The sequence below is a fragment of the Cyprinodon tularosa genome, unplaced genomic scaffold (genome assembly GCF_016077235.1).
Source record: "Cyprinodon tularosa strain WSP-4 unplaced genomic scaffold, ASM1607723v1 ctg589, whole genome shotgun sequence".
NCBI lineage: Eukaryota > Metazoa > Chordata > Actinopteri > Cyprinodontiformes > Cyprinodontidae > Cyprinodon > Cyprinodon tularosa.
In genome coordinates this window covers 29,081-46,696 of record NW_024039328.1, presented here as the reverse complement: position 1 = coordinate 46,696, position 17,616 = coordinate 29,081, and the positions used below count along the sequence as shown (strand labels likewise).

Genomic DNA, 17,616 nt, shown 5'->3' with positions numbered 1-17,616 from the left:
AATTTGGTGCTGCACGGTCTAAGCTGGCTCTCCCGCTCCGGTCTGACTTTTACACCCCACCTGGACCTCTACCATTGTTTTGCTCTTCTGCCGCTAAGCTCAAGTATTTCTGTATAACAATATGTGTTCCCCCCCATCCCCCCCCCCCCTCCTTAGACTAGCTAGCGGACGCTATACTTTAAAATCACATTGATAAATGCATTGCTTCTTACCTGGCTTTGAATGCGCATCATTCTTCTGCAATTCCATTCCTGAACCTGTTCCTGACTCATCCTCAGGTTATTTTTAATATTTACTCCTAAAATACCTCAAAAGCCTTTTGTGTCATCTACCCTTTTTCTCTTTTCTTTTTCTGTGTGCCAGATTTATGAAAACCTGACATTCTTAGTTTTTAGCTAAACAAACTTTCAACGTTGCAGCCCGCCGTTGTCCTGGTCACACCATTTTATGTTGGGGTGGGGGCAGCTCTAATGGCCCCCTTATTTAAAGAAAACATATTACATCTGCCTAGTGCATATATATAGTTACTCTAATATTAAATATTTTTGTATCAAATATTTTCTGAAAATTTCCCTCTGCCTGTATTTTTATTGGTCAGAGTGTCAATTTTGGGTCCCCCTCTGGCCTGGGACAACTGACCCCTTTGTCCCCCCCGTCGGTTGGCCTGCATGTTCAGGACATGTAGACTTCCATGTAGGGAGTGGCGGTGGTGCAGGGGTTAAGAGCGTGACCCATGTATGGAGGCCTCAGTCCTTCATGCAGCTGTCTCAGGTTTGAGTCCTGACCTGTTGACCTTAGCTGTATGCAAAACCCCAACTCCATTTCCTTTTCAATCATTTTCAAAATAGATGTAGAGAAAAATAGTTTGATTTGATCCAAGATAAACAAAATTTCTATATTTTTTTTTAAACAGATAAAAGTTTATAAATTGCTGCCATCCTTATCTGTATGGTCCGTATTTGTTAATTAAATCTATTTCTACTCTATTGATGCTTCTTGTCGATGAAGGAATCCTTCCACTATTAACCTCTTCAGATTTAAAAACCTTCATCCTGAATTTGTTGTCTTTCTTTTTTGGTAAAATTATCAAAGAGTTTTGAGGCCTCCTGGTTGGAAATATTTCTCCATGTTGCTTCGGTCGCTTCTGGATCTGATTGAACACAAAGTTTCAAAAGATAAAATCTCCTGAGCTGAATGACTGTGTTTTTCTCTGCATGTATTAATGCAGTTTGCATCATTAGTGGTAAATCAGTAGTTTCCTGAACTCCTGTGCATCTGAATCCAGAGAAGCAGCGTATCGCTTGTACAGCCATTCAAAATTTTCCCACTTTCCTTGATGGGTCCTTGGCTGTTCCCCCTTCAATTCCTATTTAAACATCAATCTTTGTACTAATTAATCCTTTCTGTCATGATTTGTGGATCTAAAAAGAAGCATCAACTCCCGGTCAGACCCTGTAATTCAGTGAAAAGGTGGAGTAAGAGTAAAGAAATATGCAAGAGGGGGTCACTCCAGTGGCAGGAAGTTGGAGAGAATTTTGCTGGTAGTTGGGGGGAAGTTGTCTGCTATTCGGCTGGTGTTTGACTGGGAAAGGCCATTTTGAATGGCTGCTACTGTAACCTGCTCCAGCTCAGGGATTCGGTTGCCTGCAGCTGAAACTGGGTGGAAGCACCTGTCACCTGTCAGGGCGCCTTCCTGCCCTTTCAAACCATACTGGAGTGTTTGGGAAACTACCGGTAGCAGGATGTTGTGTTGCTTCACAGCATAAGTGAGAGTGGAAAAGTACAGCAAACATTCATTAAGTTCTAGAAAAAAAGGGTCGAACCAATCTGTTAGCAACAGTCATTGGGTTACATAAAAATGTGTTTTTTGTGAGATCAGCCAAGGCTTCAGCTGACAACGTTTTAATGAAATTATGGGGATTATTTTGCCTCTGGATAAATAACAGAAAACACATGGCTACTGTTCAATCTGTCAGGCTTTTTAAGACAGCATGACCTTTAAATATCCTGACTATATGATCTTTCAATTCATATTTCCAAAACTATCATTTTGCCCTTATGCAAGAGAGTCTTGGTCCCCTGCCCCCATTTCAGTAACGATACTCACTGAAGTCTGCATGGCAGCTAAATATAGCCAGCAGAGAGGCTCACAGCAGAGTGACGGTATGTGGTCCAGACTGATCTTTCCATCTGTCTGCTGCAACAGTAGAAGGACTGAATGGATCTTTTAAGCTGATTGTAAATCATGAAAACATACTCCAACAAATAATTGTCACTGGAAATATATTAGTTTTATTAATTTGATGCCAGCGATTCAGTTTTATTGTTCTGTAGGTTAACTTACTTTGTGGCGGACCACTAGGGGGCTCCACTGCATGTCCAGAGTGAAGATGACGCGACACAAAGCAGTTGGAGTAGAATAAAGAACTGTTTAAACTTGCCTGCTTTGTGTCGTCATCTTTTGAACCCACAGCAGCAGGCGTTGCTGCCTGCTCACCATGTTTTCTGAGCAGTGCAGTCTGCGTAGTTCCAAATTTTACCAGGTGCTCCTATCTGCACAGATGTTTTTTCATGTTTTTGCTGGTCGGTACTTGCTAATAAAATTGGATGTAGGAATAATGCGTATTAAACAATGTATGCCGCTCGGCCAGTGTATGCTGTCCTGATGGAACACTGGCCAGAACAGCAGGAAAGTATAAATGCTGCAGACGCTGTGACGAGTGGTTAATTTTCCAGGCAGTATGTCCATGCTTCAAGCATAATGAGCTCTTTACACTGCTTACATAATAGATTACATCATTGAGATTTAGCTTAAGCAAAAAAATAGATTTTCATCAAGAGGTTTTTTTGTTAAAAGCTTCTTTTTTTTTTTTTTTGCACTGTGACGGATGGCTCATTTTCCACGCGTCAAATATAATGAACCCTTTAATGGCCCACTAACCTTCAGGGCCCCAACATAAACGTTTCACTTTTAACACAAACAATCTACTTTAAAATTTGTATTTTTCCTATGAAAATTAGGATATGATCAGGTTTTATTTTACTCTTTCAACAAGGCGATTAAGGAAATAAAGATTTTAAATTGTTTCAAAAATCAAAAGAAAAAGGCAGGTTTACTTTGTTTAATCTTTCTGTTAATGTCTTAGTTTTTCAGGGTTTCTAGCATCTGAGCTCCATTTTTTCCACAAATGCATGTTTTCAGGTGAATTCTTACAAATCATCACAATCCTGTTTAAAGCTGTTGATGCTGTCCAGTTTGCAAACCTTTAAAAGATCAGCTCCCATGTTTTTAACACAAGACATAGCTTGATGAACTCATTTGAACAGCTGTCAATAATTCTTTCCTACAAAGGTTTAGAAATTAAATTTTTCCTTTTACAATAGATTATAAAACAATCAGAAATTAAACTTCAGATCTTTAAAACTTTTCTTTTTATTAAAGCTGATTGATGAAAAAACATAAAAACATTTTGGGAACCGTTTATTTTTTAAGTATCATGAACAAAATGAACCAAGCAAACAAAGGCTGAATCAGAGGTAGGCCTTGAAATTTAAGACATATCTGCATGTGTTTTTTTCTTTTTTTTTTCTTTTTAGTTAAAAAGGAATACAAATAAAATTTATTTGGGCATAAAATTTATTTGAAGGATATCTGGCTGGAAGCATTTTTAGCCCAACTAAACAAAAGCTGAGTTGTTAGTACAAATCATCAATCACAGCAGCCAGACTGAACGGTGGTGCTGGAAAAATCTCTTTAAAGAACACAGCCTTGTTTTCTGGAATCTGTAACAACAGATTACATGGGTTATGTTGCAGCAACTCAGTCTTGATTAAACATTAAAACTAAATATATCAGCAAATCTCCAGCATTAAGGATTAATACATTCCTCATGCCATCACAGTGCAAAGAGTTCAAAACAGCAAAATCTTGTGAAAAGCATACAAGAGAATTTCTGATCTGATTAATATCTTAAAGGGAGTAAAGCTTTGCCTCTGCAAAAATGATATTATCTGGGCTGCAGGGTGCTATGCATTAGTGTGTCTGCGGTACACATTTGCATCCCACACATATCCCCCGGCAGGAGCAGAAGCTAATCTGCAAAACACTGCACTTCTGAAAATAAATCATGATCTTTACAATAAGCCTCAAAGGGAACACCATACTCGGAACAACGTTCATTAAGAACATTTTAAACTGCAGAGTCTTAAGTTAAAGATAAGACAACATTATGGATGTCATAATAGTCCTTTTTTTGCATTTCCTTCTTTTATTGCCAAAATCTAAATAATCAAAACATACTATCCCTGCAGTTGAAAAGGTTGATGTTTTTTAACACACAATTAAAATCACAACTTATGCAAAAGAAAACAAAAAGGATAATGCATCTCTGAGCTCATTGAAGGTAAATATCTGAGGTGGAACCAAGTCATCGCATTGCAAGTCCACCCAAATCCAGGAAAAAGGCGTGAAAGTCTCAAATTGACACAAAGTCCTAAACTTTTAAGTTTGAGTCTTAAACAATCACAGTAAGGATGATTTTGATTGTCTTAAAGGTGCAGGGTCACATAACATGACATATTTTAAACGTATATGCCTGTAACTCACTTCCCATGCATCTCTGAAAGGTTATTGTGTTCTGCTGACATATTGTTTGTTATTTTCTCATTTTTTTGTATTTGTCTTTTTCTTGCTTTCTCTCCCTTCCCTCCTCTGACAAAGGTATTCTCACTCTTTTTTTTCTGGCTCATTCATGTCATAAACTTCAATATTAACTGTTCTATAATCACCTGTGGGTAGATCAGTGGGAGGCATGTCGCTGCTTCAAAGCTGTTGGTCTTACAGGGAGAATCAGGGCAGACCTGGCGCACTGCCAAAGGTTTCGGGTGCCATTTTCTTCACCGGACCCAGAAGGGGGAGATGACAGTCCCCTCAGTTGTCTCATTAACACTTAGATAACCATCAGTTGGAGTTAAACAAGGGAGATGTTAAAGTAAAAATCTGACTTAATGCTGCTTTTAGGGCTGCAACTAAGGATTAGTTTGCTATATCAATTATTTTTCCCTTTAATCTATTAATAATCAGATAGCAAAAGGTTGTTTAAAGAAGACTTTTTGCGAAATTAAACCAGGTGAAACTAAAGTTTTTCGACTTGAGGAGTTTTGGACAGAGCATAGTGACATATAAAAAGATTTTTTGGTAAAATTGCTGCTCAAGGTGGGTCGCTCTGTCAGCTAAAGGCACGTTTTAGAGTCTCTACCCTCCAGTTAACGATTAACAGATTACTAAATTAGTCAGGATCTTTTCTGACGCATTTTTTACCATGTGGCTTAAAGATCTCCCCGCAGCCGCTTAGCAAGCAGTGAAATAGAAGTTCTGGAAGTGAAACTAAATTAAATGGTCCCTGCTACAGTGAGAAATCAATGAATAACCCCGACCGATCACAAAACACAGTCCGTTGTATACGACTGGTTCCTGACCCGTCAATCATGGTCGTCTGCTTGACGCCATGACGTTCACACCTAAAGCAGCAGCAAAAACGTGCGTGCTGCTTCATATGTGATGCTTGTACAAGTTTAGTTCTGAAGCATCTTTGCTGCTCTAGCTGCGAAGTGCTATCCTATCCTGTCTTTGCCTGTGACAGTGGCAGATATATTTGCTGTGATCAGTGGATAAAAAGTAGTTTGAATCTATTTTGAAGTGAGAAAGTCCATCTGAAAACATCGTCGGTGCTCTCAGTTCATCAAGTTATCATCCTGGCTTCAAATATTATTTCACCGGCGGTGCGCTGTCACTAGGAATCCCATTCAACAGCAGCCTCTGGCCCGGTCACCTCCTTGCGGTTTGCCGAGGCGGCTGGAAGGCCTTCTTTAATGTACGTAATACAAACTGCAGGGACCAGGATAATAAAAGCACACATGATTTTCAGGCAGATTTCGGCATTTTAAGTTAAGGCGTTAATAAACTCTTTCAAAGGAGTGATCATAGTGCTCTGCATCATCAGTGCTGCTGTCTACCTGACCGCTTGAGATCAGCGATGCACTGCTCATGCTGCTCTAGCATGCTGTCTGTAGCTCGTTCATGTGTTTTAAAGCCGTGGTTTTGAGGGGTGGTCTGAAGGGAGAGGCATGGTTTTGTATGTTCAAACTACAGTTTGCTGGAACCGTTTTTCCAAGATCTCCTATAGCACCTTTAATCTGAGTTTTTCAGCACTACCTGCTTTAAATACAAATATAACTTCACGTGTTCTCCTTTATTTACATTTAAGCAGCTGATTTTCATTTTACAGATCGTCATGTATTAAAATCTATTCATAAAATGTTTCCATTGCTGGTAGCCATTCATTCTCGCCCACAACCTCCTGACATATATCTGAAAATCGGTCTGAGGCGCCTGCTTCTGTCTGCTTTTAAAATCTCGCTGAAAGTGCTTTATCATTCTGGTGCAGAGTTGTGCTGCATGGAGCCGATTCGTCGAATGGGTGGTGCTGAACTAGACCTTTATCTTCACCCACTCTGCCCACACCTCCCAGACAGCTCAACGGCAGCAGCTCTCTGTCACCGTGGAAATCTCTACTGTCATCGTAAAACACAGATAATAAGCAGCTCAGTATATGCAGCTTGTTTAGGGTGCTGAACTCATGAGGAATTATTGTGAAATTAAAGTGTTTCTGTTTGTTTTTATCGGATAATTTCCAGTCAAAATGAAGTCGGCTTGGTGTGAAGGTCTGCTTTTCATCAAGTTGGGTCTAAAGTGATTAAAATTGGAACTCTTTAAATTCTAAGCCACAGAACTTGAGTTCACACCTCTGGGAAACATTTTTAAAAAAGCAGAGAAACATCCTTTAATGTGTTTGAGGAAAAACAAGGCAATAACAGAATGCTCTTAAAAGCAAAAATAGCATTTAAACCAGCCACTGTTTTAATGTAAACAGACACACCGCATACTTTCTCTGAGGTATCTGACTCAATATCATCCACTCCAGCAAATACACTCTATTATCTCTGTTTTATTGGGGGTTTTTGTGATTTACTAACAAAAAGTATCTGTAGTGAGCCCACATTACTGCCTCCAGAAGTGGCACAAAGAGTAAAAGAGATCCAATGAGTATTTTCAGGGATTTAATATCTGTGCATGTAGATAACTTGAGGATGACCCTGAACATGTAACCAATTATGAAGCAGCACACAGATCAGGTGGGATCAGGGATAAAGTAGAGAGATGTTCAAAGCAGGGTGAGCTTATAAAGCAATACCCCATCATCCGAGCTCATAAAGAGTCTAGCAGCTGGAAAACGTCCCGGAAACAGTGCCATCCCTAAACTATGAGTCCAAGGAAGTCATTGACCACAGAGGCAAACCAAGGGCCCATTGTTGACTGTGTTTGAGCAATAAAAATAGACAATATTTCAAATGAAATCACCAGAAGCCCAGGTTAGCATTGCCCACATAGCAGACAGAGCAAACATGGATCACAGATAAAACAGATAAAACCAACCAACACAGGCAAACCACCTAAACCCTAAACCCTAAACACACCGTGATTGCAGTAAAACCATTGCGGCTTCACTATTTAGAAAGCTGCTTCAGGTATCCCCCAACCCCCAACAACTAAGGGGTTTTCTTTAAAGTACTGAGTCACGGGACTAAAAGCAAAAAAATATTAAAGAAGCTTAACTAGTTCTTCTGATCCTTTGAGATTGATGCACTAATTATTTGTCTATCGCTTTAATCAGTTGGAAAATATTAAAGTTGTGGTGTAATGTGACAAAATATGACAAGGTCAAGACTTTTTTGAGGCACTGTGGGCGTTGTGTCTGATCTCTGTGTCACTGAAACAGTTAATCCACTCTGATTTAGTGACATTTTGAATTACTGGTGTGTGGGCTTGAAGATTATTTCTGTTTCTTTAATGGAAGACAACATGTCATTTTTTAGCCTGCTTTGTCTAAGCCTTTTGATACTGTTGATACTGTTTACTACAATGGTTAAATCTGTGGAACTCAGATGGATATGTTTTTATATGCTGCAATGGCTTTTTCCCGTCGTCCCTGAGCTCTGGACTGAAGACGAACTTCTTAGATCTTGAGGTCGTCCATCCTGCCCTTGTTGTTGCTGTGCTTGCTTGACTGACTGTTTCTACGTTGGCTTTCAACAGGAGTCTCAGTAACAGGACTGGATGTTTTCGCTTTCTCTGAATCGTCTACCTCTGATCTGCCTTTTCTCTCCACGGCCAAGTTGTCTCTGTTCTGCTTGTAAACTGCTTTGCTGTTGTAGGGGCTGTAAGCGGAGTCTGGCTCTGCTGTGCGGTACTTGGAGTCTGCCGGAAAAGGCTCGGCCACAGTAGAGTGGCCTGTGAAGTAGGTGTAGTTTGGGGCGAAAGGTATGACCCCCTCAGTCAGGGCCTTGGTAGCTTCTCTTTCCTTCTTTGACCGTCTGTAGCGAAGACCTTGGTGGCAGTTTTTGAAACCTAAATGGTACATTTCCACCAGATTGAGGAGTAGGGATACTGAAGCTACTGCCAGCATGAAAAGGATGAAAACCGTCTTCTCTGTGGGTCGAGAGATGTAGCAGTTCACCATGTTAGGGCAGGGCCAGCGGTCACAGGTGTACATTGGCTTCAGCTCAAATCCGTACAGGAAGTACTGAGCTACAATGAACGCCACTTCAAAGAGAGTCTTGAAGATAATGTTGAAGACATACGTTCGCAGCAGAGCACCATGCAATCGCACATGGCCCTGGTTGTCTTTAACTGAGGCTTTTTTGGGCTTATAGCTGATTAACTGCTGCTGTTTTTCATTCTTGATATCAAGGTCCTTGAGTTTCTCCTTCTCCTTTTCCTCCATGCGTACCAGATGAAGGATGTGGCCCAGATAAATAAGAGTAGGCGTAGAGACAAAGATGATCTGCATCACCCAGAAGCGGATGTGAGATATGGGGAAGGTCTTGTCATAGCAGACGTTCTGACAACCGGGCTGCTTGGTGTCACATGTGAACCCAGACTGCTCGTCTCCCCACACCTTCTCCGCGGCTGCTCCAAGCACCAGGATGCGGAAGATGAACAGCACCGTCAGCCAGACCTTGCCAACAACGGTGGAGTGTTCCTGGGCACTTTCCAGCAGCTTCCCTAACAAGTTCCAGTCTGCCATGTCTGCCAACTAATCACCAAAATCAGGGGACAAACCTGCAAAAAAAAAAATGTAAAAATTCAGCAAAGATCAAGTAGTTTCTGAGTTTCTAAAAGAAAAATACAGTCTATAGCCCAAGTTACACTACACTTTTGAAACCGTGCCGAGCTCAATCCTAGCACAGTAACCGAGATAACAGTTAAGGGTAAACGGCATGTACAACTGAACAGGACCGCGCCAGACACAACTGAACCGCACTAACATGGCACTAGTTCATTGATGGGGCTCGGCGTGGTTCATCTCCTTACAGTTAGCCTCCGTAATCATGAAACTTCAGACATTCATAAAAATACCAGCTTCCCTATCGTGCCACATAATTTCCAGTGATGATTCTGCTTAGCAGTGTGATGTACCTCAACATCGGCCATTGTTTCCTGCATCTGTAAGCCCTGATTAGACTATTGTTTGTTGTATCCACTTCCCAAAAGCCGATTCTATCAAGTAAATTCCCCAAAGGCTGCCTCTCCGCAAACTTCCTGAATGTTACGGCCGCCGCCATGTTGGTTTGCTTGTTTACCTCTAGAGAGCAATAGTACCGTAGATCGCCACTAGGCGGTGAGGACCATGCTAGAGTGGTGTATAAATGGTTTTAAGGAACCAAGCTCAGCATGGTTAACTGATCCAAGCTCGGCACACATCGGATTTATGAGAGTAGTGTAAATGGGGCTAGTTACTCTATTTAAGTTCCTTAGCATCTGGTCCAGGAGAGCAGAAGATTAATGATTTAGCAGTCCTATAAGAAGCAAAAATTAGAATGACTTTTTAAAAAGCCAACCACAAACCTCTGAAAAGCATTTCTTTATCCTGGGTCAGCCATGATTTTCTATCTTCTATAGATTTTGCTTTCTATGTTTGTAAAAGTTTGTCTATGGGATGCTTCCTCTTTTGCTGTGGTTGGTATTTTGTTTTTTCCCTGTCATTTGTTTCTAGTTATTCTGTATTTTCAGGTTTTTTTTTCTCCTTTCTTTCTTTCTTTCTTTCTCTCCATCTCACCCTAATCTGATTGGTTCTCTCTCAAGAGCCTCTACATTGGGATAATATAAGGATAATATTTACATAGAGATCACGTCAGTATTAAAACACAGCAGTTGTCTTCTTTCTGCATCTAAATGTATAAATCAGAAAATTGATCACTTCTGTTTATAACTATTTCCTTGCCATCGTTCTAAAGTCTAATTTATCCTCATTGAACAAATGAAATGATTGTTTGGGCTCACACATTTATGTCACAGCTTAATAAAGTGCTGCTACTTTAGAGGTTCTATTTTAAATCAGCAAGTGATTCTGAAACAGAAGCTCTCAGTACTCCTTTATTCTAAACTAGAATTACTAAATATATAGATCAACATTTTGTGAACTTGAACATTTGTATATACAGTGAAAGATTTGATAGTGGATTTATCGACTTTTATGATTTTAAAACTTTTTAAGAAATTCTTTATTTCACAGACTAAAAATCTCCATCTTTAAAGCATCACGCTGCTATTTTTCTGTGAAATATTGTTAAATATTTTCTTTTTATCTCATAAAAGCTTCTTCCTCATTATACTTTTTACCGTCCATATTGCAGGATTTTGGAAAATATTTTATCTTTTCTTAAGTTAATTTTAATACTTGGCAGTAAGTTTTTACTTTTTTATGTGAGCCATCTCCTTTCCTGATCTCAGTTAAGAGAAAATGAGACGCACTGAGCCGATTTCCTTTGTCTCAATTTGATATTCTCACTCAGAGGCACTGTCTCCGTTATCAGAACTCTTTGGGTTCACATATTCTCTTATAATTGTCTCATTTTAGCTTATCTCTTGCTACGGATGGACCCTCAGAAGTGACTCAAAAACACATGATGCCCAAACTGATTTTAAGAAAGGAGATTGAGCAACACATGAGCAACACGTTTCCTATTGGCTCTATTTAAAAGTTATTCATATTCTGTATTTGTACATTTTCTAATTTAGTTGGTTTGGTTTTTCTAACCACACTTTTACTTTATGCTATAAAATTGTTTAGTTTTCTAACAAACTAAACTAAACAAGAGTGACTTTTATAATTGAAAATATCAAAACTCTGTTGGATGATCATCTATTTTTGTTTTCTTGCTGAAAAAAATACCAGCTTTTGAATTAATATTTTTCCCATTTTACATTCATTCTATTGCAATGTTGTTTAGATGGCCGCAATAGATTCTTCTATGGATGGAATTTTATTCTATTATTGTTTTAAGCAAAGAGCATGTTTGTAAATGGAACGCTAAAAAAATACAATCTAGAAATGAAACATCGAAAAAGTTGTAAAGTAACTCATGAAGTTATTTTGAATCTTTGTTTCTCATGTTTCATTTTGTCAAGTTATAATTGTTTTGTTTTTCTATAATTCTATATTAATTTTATTTTTCAAACTTTCAAACTAACAAGGTTTTTATTCTCCTCAAATTGCGGTTGACAGATCACATCATCTCCACTTCTCAGGGTGGGCTTTCTTCTGGAGTTAGAAACAAAGATGCATTTCCATGTACTGGGATTGAGGTTAAGAGAACGTGATCTATTAACGCAATTTGAAATGAATGCAATAAAAAAAATAAAGTTGAAAATGTAAAATCTGTGGAAAATATTAACAAATAAAAAAGAATTTGGGGAAAAAATAGCAAAGTTACTCTCAAAGCTTTTTTTATTAAATGTTTTTTTTTTTTTTTCATTTTCTTTCCTTAAAACAATAAAGGAACAAAATGTTCTCCGTACTATTCACAATTTCTGTCAGAAGTTTCTGGAAACATTCTGGTTTTGACGCCGCAGTGAAGATGTACACAACAAAACTACTCGGACTAAAAAGATTTAAAGTTTTTAAAATATGAACAATAAAAACACTTTTAAGAGTAAATTTGGGAAACTAGGATAGCGCTTCTGGTTAATGGAGCTTTTTATCTTCACCATGCACCCAGTAAACCAACCAGTTATGCTAAAGTATCAGCTGTCCCATCAAAGCATCTAAAATGATGTCTTTCATATTTGCACTTTACTGAAATAATCTGAATCCATTTGTTCTTCTGCTTTTCTGGTTACCTCTGTTTTTTGTCAGCGACATAATGAACACATCTGACGTTATAATCTGATTATTACGTTTCTCTATAATGTTTAGGACTGCCTTTCAAATCAGAACATGACTTGTTTCAGAGTAAAAAGGCAGCATTTGTTCATGCTGGTCTGCAGATTCGTCCCTATGCTGAAGACAGTTAGGCATCAGAAAGGCCGTACACAGGCATGCCAGTTAAGCTGCGAATGGACCATGAAGCTGACATTTCTTTTCTGCGATGTGGTATCCCTTCATGCCTGCTGGTGGGAACATCCTGGACAAACTCACTGTGTGAGTGAAAGCCCCCGAAGCGCTCTTGGTGAGACTGCTGGCCTCACCGGGGATCTTGTGACAGTTAGTCTAACTGAGCCACACGAACTCTTTTAAAAATAGTTGCACTTGTCATTTAAAAGTGAGACACATCAGGAAACACATGGAGATCTGAGTACCTGTTTAGAATACGCACTATGTGGCAGAAATCAGGAGACAGATGAAACCAAAACCCAGCCACACTTTAAATCCTTGCAGGGAAGATACAGATAGTGATAAAGAATAACGTTTCCATCAGAGAGGATTACCTACATGAGAGAAGACCTACCTGATAAGGTTCATTTCCTTCAGCCCTAAAGTGAATACGACTCTTCAGCTCACAGGGGGACCATACTGGAGGAAACACTTTCCACTCTATAGAACTGCTTGGTTGTCTCCCTATTATTGGGATTTTACCAAATCCTCTTTTTGAGAGGCGTTACAGAGAAGAAACTTTTCCAATGTGCAGAAGCGTCTCAGAGCCGTCTTCTCAAGAGGAGTTTCTCTGGGCTGAGTGGCAGTTGGAGGGTCCAGTCAGGATGCAGACTGAGCTGACGGCTTACTGTGCTCTAAATATAATCCACGATGCGGGGAGTGGCTGTGATGCTGCTCCTCTGGTGATCTGACCCCAGGCTCCTTGGACGAACTCTGAGAACTTAAAAAATGAACCAACTGCTGATGGTGTTGAGGAATGTTGCAAAGGGCTGGCTTACATTTGATGCTTTTAGATATAGCACCTCACAAAAGTTGTTAGTTTAAAGTTCAAATTTCTCATTTGATAATATGTACAAAATTAAATACATTACAAGTGATCAAATTTCCAGCATTTTGCTGTTTATAGCATAAAATAATTCATTGACATAGCAGACGACACTATATTCCTCATTCAGTCACGTGACCCACTGAGGAATGCCATGACGTCAGTTTAATCAGGAAGTTAACATTTTACATAGCGAGTCAATATTTATTCACCTTTGTTATGGAGCTTTTATTCTTTAACAAGGAAGAATATGAAGCAATTAGAGTCTTAGTGGTTTTATTAATGCTCGCTGGTTTAATCACCACTGCTAAATGCTCTTTGATCTTATGCAGAGCCGATGGAAGTTTATTATCTTTCAGAACATTTTTCAGATGGTTCTGTGTTTAAATTAGTTTAAACTAGAGTATAGTATTTTGTTTAAGAGGGGATCACAGGACTTAAATCAGTTTTGGAGCCCTGTATGCGGTGCTGGATAGCAGGCTGTGCTATGCTGCTGTGCCTGGATGGGGAAAGCGGTCCCTCGGTGATCGGATCGCAGTGAGCATTCCAAGCACTGGGTCCTTTGTGCTTTCTGGGTGGGAAACATTGCACTGTGGATGTGGTTTTTACCCATTTACCTAGAGTTCGTTGTTTTATGAAATAAATAATTTCTGGAAAAAAATAAACAATGCTTTAAATCAGCTTTATAGCCATCAGACACTTTATTAAAGTTTTACAACAGAGAAAAAAAGCCGTCGCAACTTTGGTATATTGAATCCATTTGATGATGCAAGAGCAGGATTGATGATAAAAGAATCTGCCATGAAGTGTTCCGAACATAGTTTGCTGTATCGGCCTGGACGCCACATATTGACCGGTTGATTTCTGTCTAATCTATTTACTTTCCGGATCAAAATTTGGCACAAAATCAGGCCCTTAGGATAATCAAAACTTTATTTTTCCCTATCAAAAGGCATTCCTACTATTGGCAGCAGTACAATAGACCACTGTAATGATGTTTTAACAATCCGTTTGTGGTTCTCAACAATGTGTGAAGTAGTGTTTCTATACACCCGCCTGAGGATGATTGACTACACTGACATCACAGCTGTGTTTTTGGTCATGTGACTGCTCTAGAGGCTCTAGAGGCGCACAGTATACTGTAAAATTCTCTCGATTTTTACTACCTGGAGCTTTTTTTGTGTGATTTAGACCAGCCATATAAAAAAAAGAAATGATAATCTACCATCACACACAATAAACCTGCTCTAGACTCACTTCTTTCTATTTGACCTTTAAACTCCTTCCTATTTTTGAAGATTACAACAACAAAACTGTATTTAATTAGGATCTTAGACCAACATGAAGTAGACAAGGGAATATTCTGGATTATTGCCTCATTTACACTACCCTTTCAAAACCATGCCAACAGCGGGCCGAGCTCGGTAACTGAGATAACGGTTGAGTGTAAATGGCACGCAACTGAACCGGACCATGCCGTACACAACCGAACCATGTTAAATCTAGTACTGGTTCAACTGTTGGGGTTGGCGCGGTTCAGTTGTATCTCGATTCTCTGTTAACAAAGAGCGCATGGGTGGACCGCGTCATCTCCTTACAGTCAGCTTACAGTAGTTGGCGGTAATGCACATAAGTTACCTGCCAACCGCCATAAAACAGAAGAAGTGGTACTGTAACCAAAAATGGGAATGGTTGTTGTGTAACCTGGGATGACGCCAAGACTGCCTTCTTCACTTGACTCTCCGCAAATAACGAAATATTACAATTATAAACAAACATAATTTGTTGTGTTATGGGCACCGCCATTTTGATTTAGTTTATTTCCTCCTTCAATCCTAGAGAGCATTAGTACCGTAGAACTTCACTAGGAGGCAAGGAACCGTGCTAGCATGATGTGTAAATGGTTGTAAGGAACCAAGGTTGGAACTGTTAACTGATCCAAGATCGGTCCGAACTCGCCACCGATCAGTTTCAGAGGGTGGTGTAAATGGGGCAAAAGTGGCATGTATTGGTTTTACTCAGATGTCTCACGAGTCCAACTGTCTCTCAGTATGAATCCAACTTTTCTCATCATTGTTTTTGTTTTCCCTTTTAGAGGATGTTGGGGAACAAACAGCATCATGAAGACAAGGAACAAACTAGACGGTTCAGGAACGTTCCTGAGAGCTTTGGGTTTATTAAAACAAACCAAGAAAAGAAAATCAAACAATTTTATTTGAATGGTGTCCAGGAGGTGCAAAAATACAAACAAGCAAAAAATACGACAAATGCAAAAAATCAGACTAGCAAAAACAAATAACACATTAAAAGAAAAAAGCGCAGTGAAGGAGAAATGTTGCAAATACAGAAAGCAAAGAGGAGCAAATTGCAGTTGTTGCAAGTAGCAAAAACAACTTAAAATTCAGTAATGAGCTCTGCATAGTTGAACTGCACCAGACCAGTAGGGGGAGACGATCATCATCTCCTATGGAATCGGACCCTTAGCAAAGATATAAAGTAGATAATCAGAGCGATCAAGTATTTAAAATAAGACTTAAAGGAGAACATAGTTTTTCTTGCTTCCCTCCAAATGTCGCCTGGACGGTATCTAGTTTCTGTTTTTGCTAACAGTCTGTTTTCAAAGACTTTAAAGGCTAATCCAGAATAGAGCAAATTTCTAGCTACTGTCCCTTCATTTTCATGGTGTCATCCGTAAGATCTGTCATGGCTAGGAAAGGAATTCCAGACGGCGTTCTGAATTTGGACAGTCTTAGGAGTCCCTGTATGCTATGTTCTTTGGGTTTTCTGTTTCAAAATGTGATCTCAAAATAAAACAACAGTGTTATTTTTCTGTTTCTGAGCGCCTCCAGCGCTTACTCTAAGCAGAGTACGCAGAGACACTAAAGCAACATTAGAAGCATTGATCCAAGAACATTTCCAATGTAGGAGATTAGTAGCAGAAGTAGCTCCTGTAGTGGCTTTGTGTAGGAGAAAAACAGCTAAACAGATGAGCTTTGAGCCAAGCTTTAAGTCCCGAGAAGCAGATCCAGTTAGTCCCAGTAAACTCTCAGCTAAAATGCCTAGAAGAAAGATAATAAACATGTGAAGGATGTGTTCTGACCAAAAGGTAATGCCCTTCATTAAAAACCTTCATATGAAGAACACATGTCTCTGAAAGCCATGTTGTGACATGGTGGTGGCTGCATTATGCAGTCCGGGTTAAGAAATAAAATAGGCTGTTTTACATCACCGTAAAAACTGATCTAAAGACAAGTAAAAACCTCTTATAATCCACTTTTTTTGCACTTAATTTGAGCAGTTAAAGAACCTGATATGCCAAAAAAATCAGGATTTTTCGCTTTAAAATAAGATGACTGGATATAATGCACATGAAATGTTTTTTTTTCTTACTTAAATGTAATTAATCTTATTTGGTTGGAAAATTGTCTGACCTGGCTGCTTAAAACATAAAAAGAAAAACTTTCAAGAAAAACTGACAAACATACTTCAGGTTTTCCAGTAAAAATGCTCCTTTATTAAATACCTCCAAGTAATAATTGAAATCAGGGTTTCCCAGTTAAAACATGGTCAAAACATTTTAAAAGGTGTTTTTTCTAATTTGACCTTTAGGTCGGGGCCCTAAATGTAATCAAAAGCTAATTTTGTGTTTTATAACAGTTTGACCATAAGCAGCTGAAGGGTTAAAAGCTTAACATTTGTCTTTACTGATCAGATTTATTTTTCACCTTCCCTTCATGTCTTCTGCATTAAAGAAGACAAGTTTACTTCTAGACGGTTCCTGTTCAGCACCTCTCATTAATATGGACTTAATAGAAGGAGAAGTTTTGGCTTGTTCCATAAAAATATAAGCACCCCCCCATCAGCAGGCCCAGCTGTCCTGGGGTCACTCATTGTGACACTGACCCGCTAACATGGGGTAGCTATTGATAACCTCAGTACTAATTATGAGAGTGACGGGTTGAGACGGTTGCTCACAGGTGGCAGCCTGGGATCTGTCTCAACAAGGTGGAGGTGTTGCTCAAAGTGTGTTTAAGTTTATTGTAGGTTTTCCTTTTCCTTTTATCAGACTCTGGTCACGATTTCAATAAACAGCCATGTTTTCACTCTCTTCAGAGGACAAACACTCTGTTGGTCACCTTGTGAGGACAGATTTTTCACATTTTATTGTGTCAAACTGTTGGTATCTTCTTTAAATAGAAACATGAGCAGAGATTACTGAAGGTGCTTCAAACTGTTGAAAGCTTGTATTTCAGTGAGTTCAAAACTGTGTATTCAGCAGTGTACGTACCTGTAAAA

The 17,616-nt window shown here is 39.2% G+C and overlaps 1 protein-coding gene across 1 annotated transcript; it reads right to left on the bottom strand.

Moving 5' to 3' along the window:
* Nucleotides 1–6,896: 6,896 nt before the first annotated feature.
* LOC119797549 (gap junction alpha-3 protein-like) lies at nucleotides 6,897–13,113 on the bottom strand. The gene is made up of 2 exons (XM_038306668.1): nucleotides 12,850–13,113; nucleotides 6,897–9,181 (listed from the first exon to the last, which is right to left on the bottom strand). The coding sequence occupies exon 2, from the start codon at nucleotides 9,144–9,146 to the stop codon at nucleotides 8,076–8,078; it is 1,071 nt and encodes a 356-aa protein (XP_038162596.1). The 5' UTR covers nucleotides 9,147–9,181; nucleotides 12,850–13,113; the 3' UTR covers nucleotides 6,897–8,075.
* Nucleotides 13,114–17,616: the final 4,503 nt, after the last annotated feature.